General features: G+C 46.5%; 1 protein-coding gene across 1 annotated transcript in view; it reads right to left on the bottom strand.

Moving 5' to 3' along the window:
• Positions 1–18,204, bottom strand: part of HKDC1 (hexokinase domain containing 1) — a 48,926-nt gene that overhangs the window by 19,155 nt on the left and 11,567 nt on the right. Inside the window, exons 3-12 of the mRNA XM_049645167.1 lie at positions 17,530–17,678; positions 17,290–17,409; positions 12,422–12,517; positions 11,298–11,397; positions 9,053–9,236; positions 5,519–5,674; positions 4,179–4,412; positions 2,635–2,939; positions 837–982; positions 623–742 (exon numbers count right to left, since the gene is read on the bottom strand). Of these exons, the coding sequence (XP_049501124.1) occupies positions 623–742; positions 837–982; positions 2,635–2,939; positions 4,179–4,412; positions 5,519–5,674; positions 9,053–9,236; positions 11,298–11,397; positions 12,422–12,517; positions 17,290–17,409; positions 17,530–17,678 (1,610 nt within the window). The remainder of the gene's footprint in view (positions 1–622; positions 743–836; positions 983–2,634; positions 2,940–4,178; positions 4,413–5,518; positions 5,675–9,052; positions 9,237–11,297; positions 11,398–12,421; positions 12,518–17,289; positions 17,410–17,529; positions 17,679–18,204) is intronic.

Genomic DNA, 18,204 nt, shown 5'->3' with positions numbered 1-18,204 from the left:
ATTGTCAACTAAGTAAGTGTTTGTGTGATAAATTCTTTCTCCGATTCTAGTATCAGGAAGGAAATACACTTCTGATGCACCAGTAAACTTTCATTCAACAGATAACACCCTGCAGCCTACCGTGTCTCCCTGTTTACACTGGCCGCCCAGGAGTTCACAGGCATTATTACTACTTAAAAGTTATAACTGGCTTTAACTGGTCATTACCTCTCTCCATCTCTCCATAATATGATTTAACCTCCCATTTAACAGCTCTCTTACACATGTGTCCCTTTACTGTATACTGCCCTAAATCTCTTGTGAACTTCAATCCAAAAAATAACAGTGGGGCCACATGGCTGGCTCAGTCAGGAGAGCGTGTCACTATTGAGAATAGAAGTTATTAAAAAAAAAAAAAAAATGAAAAAATCTTTAAAACAAAAAAATACCAATGAAAATGGAACATAATGAATAGAAAATATTAGTAGAAAACATAATCAGGTTCTTGATTATGTTTCCCCAGCTGCCCTGAACCTGAGACCCTTAAAAGAGGAAATAAACGTTGACTCAGAGGTACGCTGAGGTTCCCTGGTGGAAGAAAGAAGCCCACCAGGCTGTCTGTAAGCCTGCGGGGCTGTCTTACCTTGTCAATGCTCGTCTGCCTGCAGGGAAATGAGAATGTGAAGCCCAGGGGCAGCTGGGCTCCCTTGAGGCCCATGTAGTCCAGGAAGTCAGCGATGCACTGCACAATGTGGTCAAACAGCTGCAGGGAAAGAGTGGCAGTCAGGCCAGGCCAGCAGGGACACAGGGTGGCAGGCTGGCCCCTCGGGCACAGAACTCCCCCGCCCGGCGCTCACCTCCTCGCCGGTGCCCTGCATGATCTCCAAGGGGATGGCGAAGATCTTGTTGTACATTCGCACCGACCTCCGTCCACTTCTGATCTTTACCAGGAGGACCCGGAAGTTGGTTCCCCCCAGATCCAGGGCAAGGAACTTGCCTTTCTCTGTGGTGGAGAAAGTTGGAGCTGCCTTCCACCAGCGTCCACAGAACAGGGGCTCACGTGGAGGCATTGAGAGGAAGAGGAGACACCAAAATACAGCCGACTCAGAGCCTTTTCCCTTGGGGCTCTCGAGCCAGAGGAGTGTGGCTGTCACCAAGCACAGCGTCAGAGCACTGGGCAGGCGCTTTGAGGCTGACTGAGGCCGCCTGCTTTTCTCGGTATCTGCTAAAGGCCACACTTGATACTTATGCTCAAGGAGCCTCTGAGGGTGAATCCAGGCCAGGCTACACTGACTGCAATGAACTCTGGAGGGTGTTTCCATCCTGTCTCTGTGGCCTAGAGGGAGTGTTCATGAAATGATTCTTCCTGCCCCCTGCTCTTCTCATTCCTGGATTCCCACACCTGCACGTGACCAATAAGAAGCCATGTCAAGTCCGACCCCCATTACCATCCAGGGCCAATAGTATCTCTCATTTCTCCTGACGTTGAAGAGCACCAGAGTCTGTTCTGTGTGACCTTGCAACTTGCCCTCTGCCTCTTCTCACTCCGTTCTGGCCACACCGGTCATTCTATTGTTTCCCGAATTTGCCGAAGGCATCACTCCCAGCCAGCTTTCTGACCCCTTATCCTGCTCTATTTTTCTTCATAGCATCTGCTGCTACATGGCCCTTGTTTATTGTTTACTAAATGTTCATGGCTTTTGCTTATTGTCTGCCAGCCCAACAGAACGTAAGCTCCACAGGGGTAGGGACTGTGTTTTCCTCCCTGCTCTCTGGCCACGCCTGGACCAGAGCCCGACCTATCATAGGTACTTAGTGAAATTGTGAAAAATGAAGGCAGAAGGAGTAAAGAGATCAAAGAATGAACACTTGAACAGTGTCTTTTCCTGCTCCTATTTTTTCTCCCCACATAGACTCGAAGGATATTAGCGCTGGAAAAGATCTCTGTTGCTGTGAGACCCAAGGTGCAGATGTGTGGCTTTCAGTATGTCATCTGACCTCTCCGAGTCTCCAAATTGTCAGCAATAAAATGGGAATCATTTTTTCACTACATCACTTACGAAGTGGTTGTGAGGAAGAAATGAGATGAGAGATTCCAAAGAAAATCACAAGATAAAAAGCATTTTACAAACGTCATTGTTTCCATGTAAGGCTACTGAGGTTCAAAGAGGTGAAGTGACTTGTCTAAAGAACTCACCCCACTTCTTGCCTAAAGACAAGAAGCCACTTGTCTAAAGTGGCTCCTCTGGGCTGAGCACAGGGAAAGGGTCAGAAAGCAATGAGAGAGAGAGAGAGGAGTAGCTAAGCCCCAGGAGAAGAGAGAGAGAGAGAGAGACAGAGAAGCAGGCAGAAGACAAGCCAGACAACTCCAAGTGTCCAAATGGCAGCTCCCAGGGACAACACCTGGGTCTTCTGTTCGCCAACAGCGTGGGGTACACTCTGTGTCCTTGACTACATAGACACACACATGTGACCTAACTTAGGTATTCTTCCGTTGCAAATGCCTTGGATCAACCAAGGCAAATAGATTCAGAAGGAGTACCGACCTTCTACCCTACTCCCCCTCCCTCCATTACAGACACGACTCCAAGGCTTTTAAAACAAAACAACCTAACTGGGTTTGAGGAGTTTTGGAGAGCTCTGTGCATGGCCCACCTGTACCATCCGGCATCCCGCAAACGTAGGTGGGCAGCATCTTGACCGTGGCCAGCAGGTGGGTGTCTCTTTTCAGCCCGTACTCGAATTCAGTCCGCATCTTGCCCTGCACAGCCTTAAGTTGCTCTTGAGTCAGCTGGAACAAAGCCAGCACCTTGTCAATCTGCTTCCGTTGGGCCTGCACACGGGAGGCCACCGCTGTCACCATGGCAGCCCCCTTGGTGCTTCCACTCTCCGACAAGAGGAAGCGGACATCACAGTTCGGAACCAGTTTCCTCACCACCTTGTGCAGGCGTTTTGGGTATCTGAAGGCAGGGGTGATGGCAAAATATGTAATAATCATAAAGGCCCATGCCTGGTCAATGGGAAGAGACCCAGGTGTAGCAGTGGAGTGGGGTCCTGGGGAGCCTTGCGGAGCTGGGTTCACCTCTTTAGTTGCCAGATGGTGGGAGGGTAAGGAGATGACTGGGGGGAGGGGCTAGGGCAGCTAGGGTAGCAGAAGGGACACTTGGAGGCTCAAAGAAGTGGCTGTTATTTTTAAGTTTATTGAGAGTGAGAGAGAGCACAAGAGGGGAAGGGGCAGAGAGAAAGGGTGGTACAGAATCCGAAGCAGGCTCCAGGCTCTGAGCTGTCAGCACAGAGCCCGACGCGGGGCTCGAACCCACGAACCATGAGATCATGACCAGAGCCAAAGTCAGACACTTGACTGACTGAGCCACCCGGGTGCACCCCAAGAAATGGCTATTTTATCATTAATATTTCAATCAGTAGGGCATGTCCACAAGACTGTATTGGCTGAGCATCATCTCTGTCCAAACGGGAAGGGTTCTTTCCCCAGCTCTTTCCAGTGTGTAATCACCTGACTTCCAATACCACCTCTATTAGCCAGAGGGACTCTCACACTTCCTCCTTCTAGGAAATTCTCACTTCTCTGTGTTTTCTTACCAGTATCCTTCCTGTGAACCTGGCACCCTCTGCCATTCTGATTTTTCCTCATATATGACTGAGTGTATATTACTTTCCAATCTTACCAGATAGTAGGTACTTGATAATAACATAGATAGATGGACAGATGGATAAACACATGAATGGATGCCCTTCTAGTCAGGCAACTGGGTTTAGCAAAATATTTTTCTTTTCTTTTCTTTTCTTTTCTTTCTTTTTTTTTTCTTTTTTTCTTTTTGAGAGAGAGAGAGAGCATGCGCACGCACTGCAAGCAGGAGAGGGGCAGAGAGTGAGAGAGAATCCTAGAACCCAATGCAGGACTCAATCTCACAACCGTGAGGTCATGACCTGAGCCAAAATCAAAGGTCCGATGTCTAGCGGACTGAGCCACCCAGGCGCCCCAGAATATTTAAGAATGATCCCCCAAGGCAACCCAGCCAGCTAGATGAATATAGTCTCTCTTTCCTCTGTAAACTCAGAACCAACAGGACGTGGTTGGTGCCAGCAACACGGAGAAGCAGCAGAGTTTAGAGAGAACCCTGGGACTCTGCTCTGGGGAGACACATTGTGAGGGATGCAGGCTGGCAGGCGGCACTCACTGAGGATGTATCTTGTAGACCGTGCCGTCCATGCCCACGGTGGTCCGGAGCCGCACCAGCTTCTTGTTCTCCCGGAGGCGTGTCAGGATGGCTGCCAGAGCCGCTGCACAGAGATTGGCTGAACGGAAGGACACGATGGTGCAGACGTGCTGAACTGCGATGCAGTCGGCCTCCGAAGGCTCCAGGCCCAGATCTGTCAGGATCTCTCTTGTATTGGCCAGGCCTTCTTTATACCTGGCCAGGGAAATAGGAGTGAGAAGACCACACTTCTCCATCCCATGAGAGTCCCCTTAGAGAACCACATTTCCCACCTTGCAGGAGTGGGAAAATAAATAAGCTGGCACCTAGTAATAGAATAACGATAACAATATCAACAATGATCATAGCAGCCACCGTTTACTGAGCCCTCACTATATGCCAGGCACTTGTCTACAGATTTGACACATATTAACACAACCCTCACAACAATCCTGGGAGAAGTACTAGCATTGCCCTATTGTACAGAGAGAGACCTGGGGCATAGAGAGGGTAACTTGCCCACAGTCGCATAGCCAGGAATTGCAAGGGTCAGGATCTGAACTCAGGCAGTTAGATCACGAGCTCACCCTTTTAACCACCCTGTACTATTCTGCCTTTCACAGAAACGCAGTCCCTGCTATGCTGTGCACAAAATCAGACTCTAGGAGTCAGATGCCACTCTGCTGAGCTCAGAATCTAAACTGATTATGAAGCTCAGGGCAATGCTGGGGTTTCTAAGCCTGGGGAACAGGACCCTGAGTGGACTGGTTCCAGCCGCCTTCACCAGCCCTGTCTCCATTGCAGGGACCTCTGTGTGAGGTCTCTCATCACCAAAGCCAAAGTCAGTCTCCAACAGCACCAGGTAGAGAAGGTTCTTGCTGTAGCAGGAGTTCTTACCTTAAGATTCCATGCATGGGAATCTTTAATGGGCCCAAGAATGCCCTAATAGTGTAAGCAAAATTGAGTACAAATGTACATTTTTATGGTAAAAGGTCCAGAACTTGAATTAGACCCTCAAACAGGTCTGTGGCCCTAAAAAGGTTGTAAGTGACCACTTTAGGGAGGAAGAAGGCAGGAAAAGAAAGGAGTTGACCTCCAACCACAGAATCCCTGGCTGATGAAACCAACAAGAAGCCACACTTGAGCCATGGTAGGCATCGCCGACTCACCCGAAGCTGGGTCCAGGTCCGAAGTTGTCCTGGTGAAGATCTGGACAGATCTGGTCCCTTCAGCTGGACCACTACCATGATCATACCACGCCTTGGCTCCCCACTCTAACCTTCTGCAGAGTCAAGGTGAAAAGGACCCAGCCAGCCACTTACTTCTCCATGGCAGCCACATGCCGTGTTTCAATCTTGCCCTTAGTGTGGAGAGCAGAGGATTTCTTGCCGCCAAACAGGAGGCCTGCCTTGGCCATCTTCAGCAAGATGATCCTGACAAGTTCACCCAGGTACAGGCCGCTGATCATCTTCTCAAACCTACAATTTGGTGAACAGATCAGTAGCAGCAACACCTTTAGTTACGCAGCATCCTTCCCAATGCTCATGAGCTATGGCCCATGGTCAAGAGCAGGAGTAACAGAAAGACAACTCCATGGGTCAGGAGGCCTCAGTCCCCATCCCAGCCTGGGGTGCCCTTGGGAGCTCACTTATTCTCTCTGGGATGCATTCTCTTCATCTATAAAAGGGGGGGGGGGCACCTGGGTGTCTCGGTCAGTTAAGCGTCCAACTTCAGCTCAGGTCATGATCTCGCGGTTCACGGGTTCAAGCCCCACGTGGGGCTCTACGCTGAAAGCTCAGAGCCTGGAGCCTGCTTTGGATTCTGTGTCTCCCTCTCTCTCTGCTCCTCCCCCACTTGCACTGTCTCTCTCTCAAAAATAAACATTTTTTAAAAATTTATAAAAGGAGAGAACTATGCTAGAGGAGACCTAATATTCCTTCCTTCTCACAAAGTGCTTGACTCCAAGGATCTTTATCACAAATCACCCCTGGCCACAGGGGTAGCATTCTCATATTAGTATAAGGAATCTTGACTTCATGGACTTCAGGTGATCCTAAGATCACCAACCATGGCATGACAAATCCAAATTTCAGACACTTCCAATTCCTATACCATGCTTTTGTCCCAGAGAGAAAGATGCTGTGTCTGTAGAACCAGAGAGGTTCTACAATAGTGTGGATGACATATCCCACCAGGCTACCTACACCTTGACTTTGAATTTGTACCCAACAAGCAATTACTAATTGTTTCCCAGGGAAAAAACTAAATATAATTTTTATTCTCCAAGATAATGGACACAAAATCGAGGACAACCTGTTTCCTAATCAACTTTACCTATTTCATTATAAAACCTCTTAGAACATTGCAGAAGCAGAAGATAGTCAAAAGAAATCCTGGTTGGGTTTGGGGGATGAAATTTGTTTTAAGTGAGATGGAGAGAGCGAGGACGACAAAGTCCAAAAAATGGGTCCCACTTTCATGGGCCATGACTGCTCTGTGTCACCAGTGAAACAGGTATGTGCTGGGGAGCAGGTACATCCAAAGCAGAAATTTGTTTTCCAGGTATGCGGTTCTAGTGTTTGAATCATTTCTAGGAGGGACTCAAAATATTTATTCATCAGAGCTTCTTGGGAAAATGGCTGGGACTCGAAAAATTCCCGATGAGCCTGGAACATCTTACCGGGCCAGAAAAAATAAGGAAGTACTTCAAGAGTGATGGGAGCACATCGTTAAGGACACAGGGGACCAGTTTGGAGAAGCTTCCATTGGTCATGTCCAAAAATATTTGAGCATCAAAATAAATAATGATAAGAAGAACCCTCCATTAAATAATAAAAAAAAAAGAATCCATGAGTTCATATTAGTATAAACAAATAAATGGAGGAGATAGGAAAGCTGTTATTTACAGTAAAATAACAACTAATAAACATGGAGGGAATAATAGATTTGGAAATTCATCAATGGATGCTAAAAGTAAAGAGTGAAAGTTTAATGAGAAAGGATATTTACATAGCCTCAAAGCAGGCTTCACCAGATATGTATTCTTCACCAGATATGTATTCTTTACAGAAGGAATAACAATAACCTTCTGGTAGAGAAACCTTTGCATATCCCCTTAGCCGAGTGATTCGAGGTAGCATCACATGTGATGGAACACACAGCATGTGCTTCCAGATGTGATGCACTGAAGAGGAAACATCGTCCCCTCTGTGATATTCCTGCCAAAAATACACCACCTGAATCTAATCATGAGGAAACATCAGGAAAATACAATTGAGGGACATTCTGTAAAATATATGGCTTATGTGTCTTAAGATCATAAAAAACTAGGAGACACTACAGAAGATTTCCAGATTAAAGGAAGCTAAAAACAATAGCAACAAGATGTCATGTGTGAGCCTGAACTTTGTCTCTTTTATAAGGGACATTAATGGGGCAGCTAATGAATTTTGAATAAGTTCTATAAGTTAGATTAAGTATTTATTTCCTAATTTTGATAATTATACTTTGATTATGTGAGACAATACACTTGTTTGCAAATAATACATTTTGAAGTATTTAGGACTAAAGGGATACTGTTTGCAACTTAGTCTCAAATGGTTCAGAAAAATAATTCTATTTAGACATTTTGTATATATGTGTATGTACATACATGTACACAGAAACAGAGAGAGAATATTAGTACTTAAGGAGTCTGGGTGAAGGGGAATTTTGTACCATTTTTGTAACTTCTCTGTAAGTTTGAAATTATTCAATTTTTTTTAAAGAAAGGCTTTTCAGGAGCTCTTGGGTGGCTCAGTCAGGTAAGCGACCGACTCTTGATTTTGGCTCAGGTCATGATTTCACAGTTCGTGGGATCGAGACCCACAACGGGTTCTACACTGACAGCAACAAGCCTGCTTGTGATTCTCATTCTCTCACTCTCTCTATCCCTACCACACTCATGCTCGCTCTCTCTCTCTCTCTCTCTCAAAATAAACAAATAAACTTTTTAAAAAACTATTCTTTCACTTTGAAAGGAAAAAAACTAACAAAACAAAACAAAAAAAGAAAAAAAATTTAATGTTTATTTATTATTTTTGAGAGAGAGAGAGAGAGAGAGAGAGAGAATCTGAAGCAGGCTCCAGGCTCCGAGCTGTCAGCACAGAGCCTGACGCAGGGCTTGAACCCATGAACCATGAGATCATGACCTGAGCCAAAGTCGGAAATGTAACTGACTGAGCCACCCAGGTGCCCCACAAAAAAAAAAAAAATTATCTAAAAAATGTCTTTTTGTCTAAGAAACACTTCATGAGCTGCAACAGTGTGTAAGGCACTCTGCTTGTTAAGGCAAGCTCTGGGAGCTCAGCATGCAGGCAGAGCTAGGGCAGACTCCCAATAGTTACTCCACTGGTGAGTGTGGGATGAGAGTTGGGAAAGACCCCCAGGTGCTATGATCAGGCCTCTGAGAAAGTGGGGTGACAGGGGAGCCCTGGAAACACCAGTGAGGGACTTGCCTGAGTCCCGCTCCCTTGGCCACATCGGTCTGCTCTATGGCCCCTCGTCCGAACGCACCAAGAGGGCAGGACCCGAGTCCCTGGGTTCACGGCGTATCTCCCCTGCCTCACACATATGTGCTCCGGAAATACGGACTGAAATTGAATCAGGATTATGACCTAGGGGGCATCACTCCATTTCCTTGCCTTCACTTTCCACAGGTGTCCAATGAAACTGAAACACAAGCCTCGCCTCGCAGAATCATTGTGGCAGGAAACTAGTCACATCTAGAAAATCTGCCGGGTATAAGGTGTACCTGAGGGACTGGCAATTTACTGTAAATACCGAGGCCCCGATTTAGAGCACACGAGGGGACTCACAGCTGCTTCCCAGGGTTGAGAGAGCCAAGGTCCAGCTCCCGGTCGAACTCGGTGCGGATGTCTTCCAGAGCCCCATCGTCCCCAAAGGCCCCCCACTCCGTGTTGATGCACATCCTGCCCTCGTCGCCTTCCACCAGGTCAATGTTGCTCATGTCCTCCATGTAGCACGCGTTGGTGCCAGTGCCTGAACAAGGGACCAGAGCGAATACGCAAAGACGGAAGGGCTCCCAGCTGGGCAAAGACAGAGAGAACTCTTAACTGCCTGAGAGTCCTCTGAATGTACCACAAAGTGCTTTTGATCCACTTCCCGGGCCTGGTTCTCACTGAGGGAACAGCTTTGGCAAGCCTGGAGTTCATGAGGAATAAAGCTGACGCGCCAAGTCTACACTTCTCAGATGTTAATGGTTTGCGGTCATGAATGGGGTCGATTGTGAAGAAGTCCCTGATGAATATGCATGAGAGCTGACAAAGCACATTTACAAAGAGGAGGATGAGTTAACCTAACCTTGGAAATTAAAAAAAAAAAAAAAAATCACTAACCTACTGTTAATTTTTTTAATCCTTTCTCTAAGCTACTTAGCGTCTTCTCTATTTGATACTAAAAATATTCTGTACTCACGGCCTGCCACAAATTGTTCCTGGCATAAGCTATATCCTTATCTTTGACAGTGATCAGCTATGACATAAGAAAGCAACATTCCATTATTCAAACACAAAATCACTCCAAGGAGATTCCTCAAACACTACAATACTGGGGAGTGACTACAAAAGGGCACAATCTGTTTGGGACCTACTGGGCTGATGACAATGTTCTACAGTTGGATTGTGGGGATGGTTAGGAAACTCAAAATTTACTAAAAATCATTGAATTGTATCCCTTAAATGAGAGGATTTTTACGGCTCAATAAAGCTGCTTAGAAAAAAAATTTTTTTAAAGGATCTCCCCCTACCTGATGCTCTGGTCTGAGGATTTTAAAGCCAACATGAGAAATAAGAAATGAGAGAAGCAGAATGTAAAACAGTACCTAGAGTAAGCTTTTCTAAGAAAAGTGTGGACTCTGTTTAGGCGTGGCTCCCAGTCTGCAGGGTGCCACACGTAGTCACCAAGACACGGTGACAGCGGTTAGAAGATGTGACTGGCAAGCGCCCATCCCATTCTGAGCTGAGGGCTCCGGAAATGGGAAGGCAGATCAAGCCGCTTGGGTGCAAAGATCCTGCCCTTTGGGATCCTGCCCAAAGAGAGAGCAATTCAGAAAACTCTCCCCAGTAGTGGTAACGGAACGGGGAGGTGGCAGGAAATGTTCAAGAACAGTCGATAAATCTAATGCATTTGGTTTTATTGTCCCCCATACTGCCTTCTCACGGCCAGCGTCTGGCAGACTCCCTCCCAGCTCAGGTGTCGAGAACCACCCACCGGGCACCTTCGTGGTGCTGCGACGTCCCTGGTCCAGGCCCCCACCATGTCTCGCCCACACAGGAGATACAGTGACTTCTTGGCTGGTCACCTTGCTTCCATTCTTGCCCCAGGAGTCAATTCTCTTTGGCTGACACGGCAGCCAAAATGAGCTTTTTAAAAACGCACACTCCATTTACCCATTCCCCACCCAAATCCTCCAGTGCCTTCCTGCCTCCCCTCGGAGCAAAAGCCAAAGACCTTATGGTAACTCTGTCCTGTGTCCCACGTGATCTGCCCAGTCCCGTCCACTCCCTCTGACCTGAATAGCCTATGACTCTCAGCCTTCACTCACTTTGGTGCAGCCCCCATTCAGCTTTTTAGGGTCCTCGAGCATCCCAGACGCAATCCCACCTCAGAGGCCATAGGTTTCCTCTTTCCTTCGCAGCGACTCTCTTCCTCTCGATCTCCACTTTGCTCCTTCCTCCTCATCACCAAGGTCCCTGCTCAAATGTCACCCCTCACCGCCACCTGCAGTTCTATTACTCGTTTATACCTTTCAGGCCTTCCCCCCACTTGCCCACTGAAAGCTCAGGAACCTCCGAGTATTAACTCACCACTGAAAACCCAATAGAGCATGGGGCCTACCACACAAAAGGCATGCAGGAAAAACTCGTTGAATGAACGGATGGATGGATGGATGCATGCATGTTTTAATTTTCCATTTCCCTATGTTACTTCTCATAAATAGGAAGTGTCAGCACCCTTCCACAGAATTTACTCGGTTGGCTAAAACTAAGCCCCAGACTGATCCCTTTTCCCAACCCGGAGAATCAAGTCAAATTGAGTTACCAATGATGACACCAACTTCACAGTAGGGATCATCATAGGCGCACGTCATCATGGTCCCCACGGTGTCATTGACCAAGGCCAGGATGTCCACGTCTATGTCCTGCTTGAACACAAGTCCCAAAGGACATCAGTGGATGAGAAGGAGGCATTATCCCTTTATCTTTCCCCACGGAGGAAGCGAAAGCGGTGAAGGTGACCGAGACAATTACTAGACCCTGCCTGCTGGGCCTGCCTGGAAGAAACAAGGCCTCTACCAAGGTTCCGGGATCTAGAAAAGAGGAATGGCAGTCGGGAGCTAAAGAGTGGAACCCATGCTCCTGCCTTATGGGTGAAGGTCTCCATGCAATGAAATATGAGTGACAGACCACCAGGACTGCAGTCTTGATCTGAGAAACACCAAAGAAAGCATATTTATTCTGGGACCCAAGTCCTCCCCCACGGGGACAGCTTAACCAGACTCAGCCAAGTCCTCTCCGTGGGCAGCACTAGGGACATCCCATCTGGGTTTCCCATGTTGGCAAGTCAACTTGGGTTATTACCTTATGGTTCCCCCAAGGTTTGGGGGGACATTTTAAAGTAAAACGAAACAATAAGAGAAAAACACAAGATACAAGAGATTGTGACTGCATGTTTAAAGAGAAAAAAGACTGGAAGGGTATACATTAAAATATTCCTCGTTGTCAGGATAACAAATAATTTGGGTTTATTTGTATGCGTTTCGGCTCAGCAAGGAGCATGCCTTCAGGTATTTAGATTATTATAAAATTTACTCAACGAATAAAGATAGCCCATGAACAGACAGTGGAAAACAGAAGAGACAGCCAGACTGGAAAGAAAGCAGTCTTTTAAGCTCAGAGAGGAAAGGTGGGGCTAGAGCATCACACATGCATAGGGGCTAACCAAGACCCTCTGAGGGGGCTGGGCCACCTTCCAACAGCAGTTGGACCCAGCTCACCAACTGGAACCAAGGCTCACCAATGGGCTCATCCAAACTGGTCACAATCGGTCACATCTACAGTGAGACCTTCCCTAAGATCCATCCCATCTCTGATCCTCCCTCTGGGGCAGGCAGAGTAGGAGACCCCACCTCAAGAGAACTGGGCTGGGACTGGTGAATTCCTCACCTTGTGTTTTTTTATAGCTTTGGCCAGACAATCCACCACATCAGTGTCTTGAACTCCACGTGCCTTAAACTTCTTGGTCCATGAAAGCAGGATGCCCTGGGAGAAGATTTCAGAGCCAGTGAAAATGAGGAAGGTGCTCAGTTCTGAAAACGAGGGGCAGACATTTCATGCATCAAGTGCAGCCCCATGGCTTTCTCTTCTTTTAGCTGAACCACCCCCCCAATTCTTTCAGCATTCCTTCGGAGGGTTTTCCTAATAATCTAAACATCTTTATTTCATGTGAGCAGTCTGAAATAGCACACACGGTGCCAGAAAGAACAACTGCTGAGGAGTCAGAACACTTGGACTCACAAGATATTAGACAAGTCATTTAACCCCTCCGAGCCTCAGTTTACTCGTCTGTGAAGTGGAGAAACGTCATATCCTGCCTCGGCCCCAGGAATGTTCTGACGGAAAGGCCTGGCATATGGTAGATAAACATTGTGTGTGCAGAATATGTGGTCCGCCAGGTCCATGAAACAGAACCGGCATGGTGTTACCTGGCAGGACTCCCTTGGGAACTTAATTTCAACTTAGAAAAATGGTTCTCTATTTGCATGATCAATTAGTTGCTTAAAATTGGTGTTTCCCAGAGCACCTCACTGGCTCAGCTGGTAGAGCGTGCAACTCTTGATCTCAGTCAGGGTCATGAGTTCAAGTCCCATGTTGGGTGTAGAGATTACTTAAAAATTAAAATAGATAGATAGATAGATATTTTTAGTGTTTATTTATTTTTGAGAGAGAGCTTGAGCAGGAGAGGAGCAGAAAGATGGGAACAGAGGATCTCCAGCGGACTCCTCCCTGACAAGCAGTGAGCCAGATGTGGGGCTCAAACTCACAAACTGAACTGTGAGATCATGACCTGAGCCGAAGTCGGATGCTCAACTGACTGAGACACTCAGGTGCCCCCAAGATAGAACCTTTTTTACAAAATTGTTGTTTCCCGAGAGTTTTGTAAAATAGCAAATAATCGGAATGTTTTAGACTTAGAATTTTGGAGACAAGTGATTTGCCCGCAGTCAAAAGCAGCTGAGCCAAAATTCATAAACTCCCCGACCACACCCTCCCAATCCCTTCAGTTTATGGATAAAGAAGCTGGCATTTTTTAGAGAGGAAGGAAACTGCTCTAGAGATAGCACAGTGAGTGAAGGGTCCAACTGGAATGCGGTTGTCGGAATCCTGAGCGGCCACCGGGTCTTTTCCCCTGCACCACAGCGCCACCTAGTGGCAGCTCTCCCTAACTTCTGCCGTCACTGGTTACTGGAACAGCGTTGCTTCATGGGATAGAATAAAAGAATGTAGGGTGGCGTCCCCCCAAAAAGTGTACTGGAGACATGTGGGACTTATTGAGGGCAGGGCGTACGGCGGCGTGGGGAATAAATGCTTGTGATATATAGTTAAGTGGAAAAAAGGTACATACAATTATATTTTCTAAAACTATGCATACGGCAATAACATCAGTGTTTAAAATAGACATGGCTGGAAGGGAAACCAACCATTCAAGGAGCGGGGGTATCTCTGAGAGTTGGGATTAGAGGTGATTTCTGTTTTCTTCTTTAAACTTTTCAATTCCTACCCTCATCTCTCTCTCTTCTACATTGAAAAGTATTACCATTTTATCATTAGAAACACATACACAAACAAAGAAATTTCTCTCTAGCTAAGACTTTTCTGTTCCCTCACTTAAAAAAGCAACAAAATAAAACAACCACAGCAAAGTGACCGCCCCTCTTAAGTCCCAGGCTCTTATTTTCTTTAATCATGTTTTAGTTTCACAAAGAAGCCTCCCTGGCCACCCCATTCTCAGGAAGGCTTTCCCTTCCCGCCTCCTTCTGCACTCAGTTTGTCAGCCCCCACCTTCTCCAAGAGCCCTTATTTTAGTGCCACAAAACCTATGTCCGCAGCAGAACCATGATTAAATAGCTGTGCCCACACTGAGTTATTACCAGTGCATTTCCTGTGCCTCAAGTTTTTCTACTTTTCTTTAGGCTTCACTGAAAGGCAGTTGGGGGGGGCGGATTTTATAAAATACAAGTATTCAATTAGACTTTGATGAGAAAAACCAGTTTTCCCTTCCTCAATATAATCAAGCACTCTTCCCAAGTTTAAGTGTTACCTGAAAATCCTTACTGGGGAAATGACACAAAATGGGTCAAAATGCTTCCAGGCACCTGCTGCCATTTTAAACAAAGTTCTAGAGCTAGGTCTCTGGAAAGAGAGGGTGGGGGCTTGTGAGCTTGGCCTGTGTGGCCTTGGGCAAGTCTCTTAACATCTCTGAGCAGCAGTTTTTCTCACATATGAAATGATCATATCTACTTCATATGATTGCTTGGGGAATTTAATGAGATAATACACATAAAGAGTTCAGCACAGTATAAGATACGCTGCCGAAATCTGAGGTACAGTGCCATTATTATTATTATTATTATTATTATTATTATTACATAAAGATGCAGGCAGGGATTTGACTTAGATAAATGCCAAAATCCCAGATAAACAAACTATACATTCACCACCAGTTATCAAGAAAATATACAAGTTTGGTTTTCAAACTCAGATGAACTCCAACAGAGCTCAAGAAGTCTCTTCCTTCTTCCTGGGGTCTCCCTTTCTGAGCTCAAATAAAAGGTGCTTAACTATTTGGTGAATCTGATCTCAAATCTGGAGGCCTAATTTCCAACGACTCCTCCTCCCCCTTCCTCTACAGACTCTGGGACCTCTACTCCTCCAGCCAGCAAAGATGATGGATGACACCTCACAGCCAGACTCCAACTGGCCTCTTCTAACATTCTCTGAAACCATCTTAATTTTTGATTTAAAAAACTTTTTAATGTTTATTTATTTTTGAGAGAGAGACAGAGTGCAAGTGGGGGAAGAGCAGAGAGAGAGAGGAAGACACAGAATCCAAAGCAGGTTCCAGGCTCTGAGCTGTCAGCACAGAGCCCAACACCAGGCTTGAACTCATGAACCACGAGATCATGACCTGAGCCAAAGTCAGGCGCTTAACCAACTGAGCCACCCAGGCACCCCTAATTTCTTTAATTTTAATTTTTTTAAGAGAGAGAGAGCGCACACAAGTGGGGGAGAGGGGCAAGGGAGAGAGACAAAATCCCAAACAGGCTCTATGCTCCACATGGAGCCCAATGCAGGGCTTGATCCCATGATCCTGGGATCATGACCTGAACCAAAATCAAAAGTCAGATAAATTGACTAAGCTACCCAGCACCCCTGAAGCCTTTATACCAATTTTTTCTAATCCTTTTTTTTTTAAGTTTATTTATTTATTTTGAGAGAGTGCATGTGTGCATGTGTGAATGGGGAAGGGGCAGAGAGAGAGGAAGAGAGAGAATCCCAAGGATGCTCTGCACTGTCAGAGGAGAGCCCAATGTGGGGCTCAGACTCACATATGGTGAGATCATGACCTGGGCCAAAATCCAGAGTCGGATGCTTAGCTGACTTAGCCACCCAGGTGCCCCTAATCCCTGTTTTTATAAAATAATAAAAATGTGAACCTCAGCCCATCCCCTGCATAGATTGATCATGGCAAGTTCCCATTCAGTGGAATCAAGTAAATGATTGATTGAAACTCTCAATTGTCAGATAGTTAACAATCGGCTATTAAATACAAGACACTGTGCTACAGATTGTGGGGGTGGGGAAAAAGAATAATATAAAAAGAATAATATAAAATAGCACCTGCGCTCTAGAAACATCTATTGAACCGGGGGACAAGGTACTGAAGCACCAAGAGACAAGTTGCATGGGGACAATCATTGTGGTGACCCTGCAGCTATCACTGATGCACCAGGCACTGTGTTGGGCACGTCGCAGAGGTTTTGTCTAAGCTTCCCCTCAGCCTGGCAAGTAGCTATTATTATCCCCATTTTACATACGGGAAAACAAAGGGCTCAAGAAGTTAAGTAACTTGACCGGGGGACACAGCTTCTTTTGAGCCATGATTCAAAGACAAGTCTGTGGGACATGAAAACCCATTCCTTTTCCGCTATTCCACACTGAAAAGTGGCTCATGCCAGCAATAGCAAACACATCCCAAGGCCGTCCGTGATATCAAGGTGCTCCATGAATTGTCAGCTGGGTGTCCTGACCAGTACATGCAGGAGGAGATCATGGGCCACCACCCCAGACTGGTGTGGCCTGGGGAGACCTGACTCTTGACTGTGACCCCCTGGCCCCAGAAAGCTCATTGTCCTTTTATATGGTCCCTGTTTACTTTTGCAGATTTACATAGATGGGGTTTGACTTCTCCCTATTTATCAATTGAACATCTGAGTCACACAGAGTTGAGACCCCAGCTGGGTAGTGACAACACTGTCGCTCCAATGACCCCACCTACATTCTCCTCCTAAGGGCTCACTGAAGAGGTGAGACTCCGTGAGCCTTCCTGCTCTATTCCAGTCAGCTATGTCAGCCGTGCTAAGTGTGGCCCCCACCCCGGAGGCTGTAAGAAATCCAAACCTAAGTCCCCACAAATTAAAACACTCTCAGGTGGGGCTCGGCAATGTGTGTCTAACAAGCCCTCTAGGGGATTCCCACGCAACCAAGTCTGAGACCTAAAGGGTAAAAACTATTCTGTTGTCTTGTGCTGTGCCCGTGTCAAGTGCAAAATCAAGGCGGCCACATTTGCAAATTCTTTGCCTCACAATTCCACCTCATTGTGCAAAACAAGGAAAAGAAAAAGAAAAAGAAAAAAACAAGAAAACTCTTGCTGACCTCTCCTGTTCCCAGCCTGATTCCTGAACCTGCCCACATTCTCCAGCCCCGAACCCCAAATCCCACACAACTTCTTCCCTCCCCGGCACGAACCTTACCTCTTCCAGTTTAGTCTGTCTGCAGGGAAAAGAAAAGGTTAGGCCAAGGGGCAATTTCTTATGCTTCAACCCTTTGGTCTTCATGAAGTCTGCCAGACAGTCAGCTACATATTCAAACAGCTACAGAGAAGAGAAAGCACAGAACACTGGGCTAAGGCATGGTCACTTATAAACTTGATGCCAAGGCCTCCCCACCCCCCCACCCCCCACCCCCACCTCACAGAGCCCTTGCCCCAATACCTCTGAGCCGTTTCCTCGGATAATTTCATTGGGTGTTGGGTAGAACTGACTCTCCATCTGGACGTTTCTTTTCCCCTCTTCAGAGACCTGCACCTTCAAGACTCGAAACTTGGACCCTCCAAGATCCAGGGAAAGAAACTCCCCTTTTTCTATTAAAAAACAAAGTTATCACTTATTGAAGGTCTGTTATACGGCAAACTCTGCTTTAGAAGTTGGACATGTAATAAATGTCACTAAATCTCACAACCACCCCATGAACTAGGTATCATCATACCCACTTGCTGAGACTCTAGAAGTACAACCATGAGCTGAGCCCTCCCAGTAAGGGGCAGAGCTGGGGTGTGGCCCAAACCTGCCAGACTCTGCAGCCTAGGCCCCGCCCACTGGGCCACGCTGTAGGGCATAAACGTGGAGGCAAACGCAAACCCACTTGAGGCAGGTGGTATTAGAAATGGGCCTTGGGGCACCTGCATGGCTGTTGGTTGAGCATTTGACTCTTGATCTTAGTTCACATCATGATCCCAGGGTCGTGGGATCAAGCCCTGCGTCAGGCTCTGTGCTGAGCATGGAGCCTGCTTAAGACTTTTTCTCTCTCCCCAACTTGAGGGAAGAAAGGAAAGAAAAGAAAAGAAAAGAAAAGAAAAGAAAAGAAAAGAAAAGAAAAGAAAAGAAAAG

This window comes from Panthera uncia, chromosome D2, assembly GCF_023721935.1.
Source record: "Panthera uncia isolate 11264 chromosome D2, Puncia_PCG_1.0, whole genome shotgun sequence".
In the NCBI taxonomy this organism is placed as follows: domain Eukaryota; kingdom Metazoa; phylum Chordata; class Mammalia; order Carnivora; family Felidae; genus Panthera; species Panthera uncia.
The sequence above is the reverse complement of the archived record's forward strand: the minus strand, read 5'-3'. Positions and strand labels throughout refer to the sequence as shown.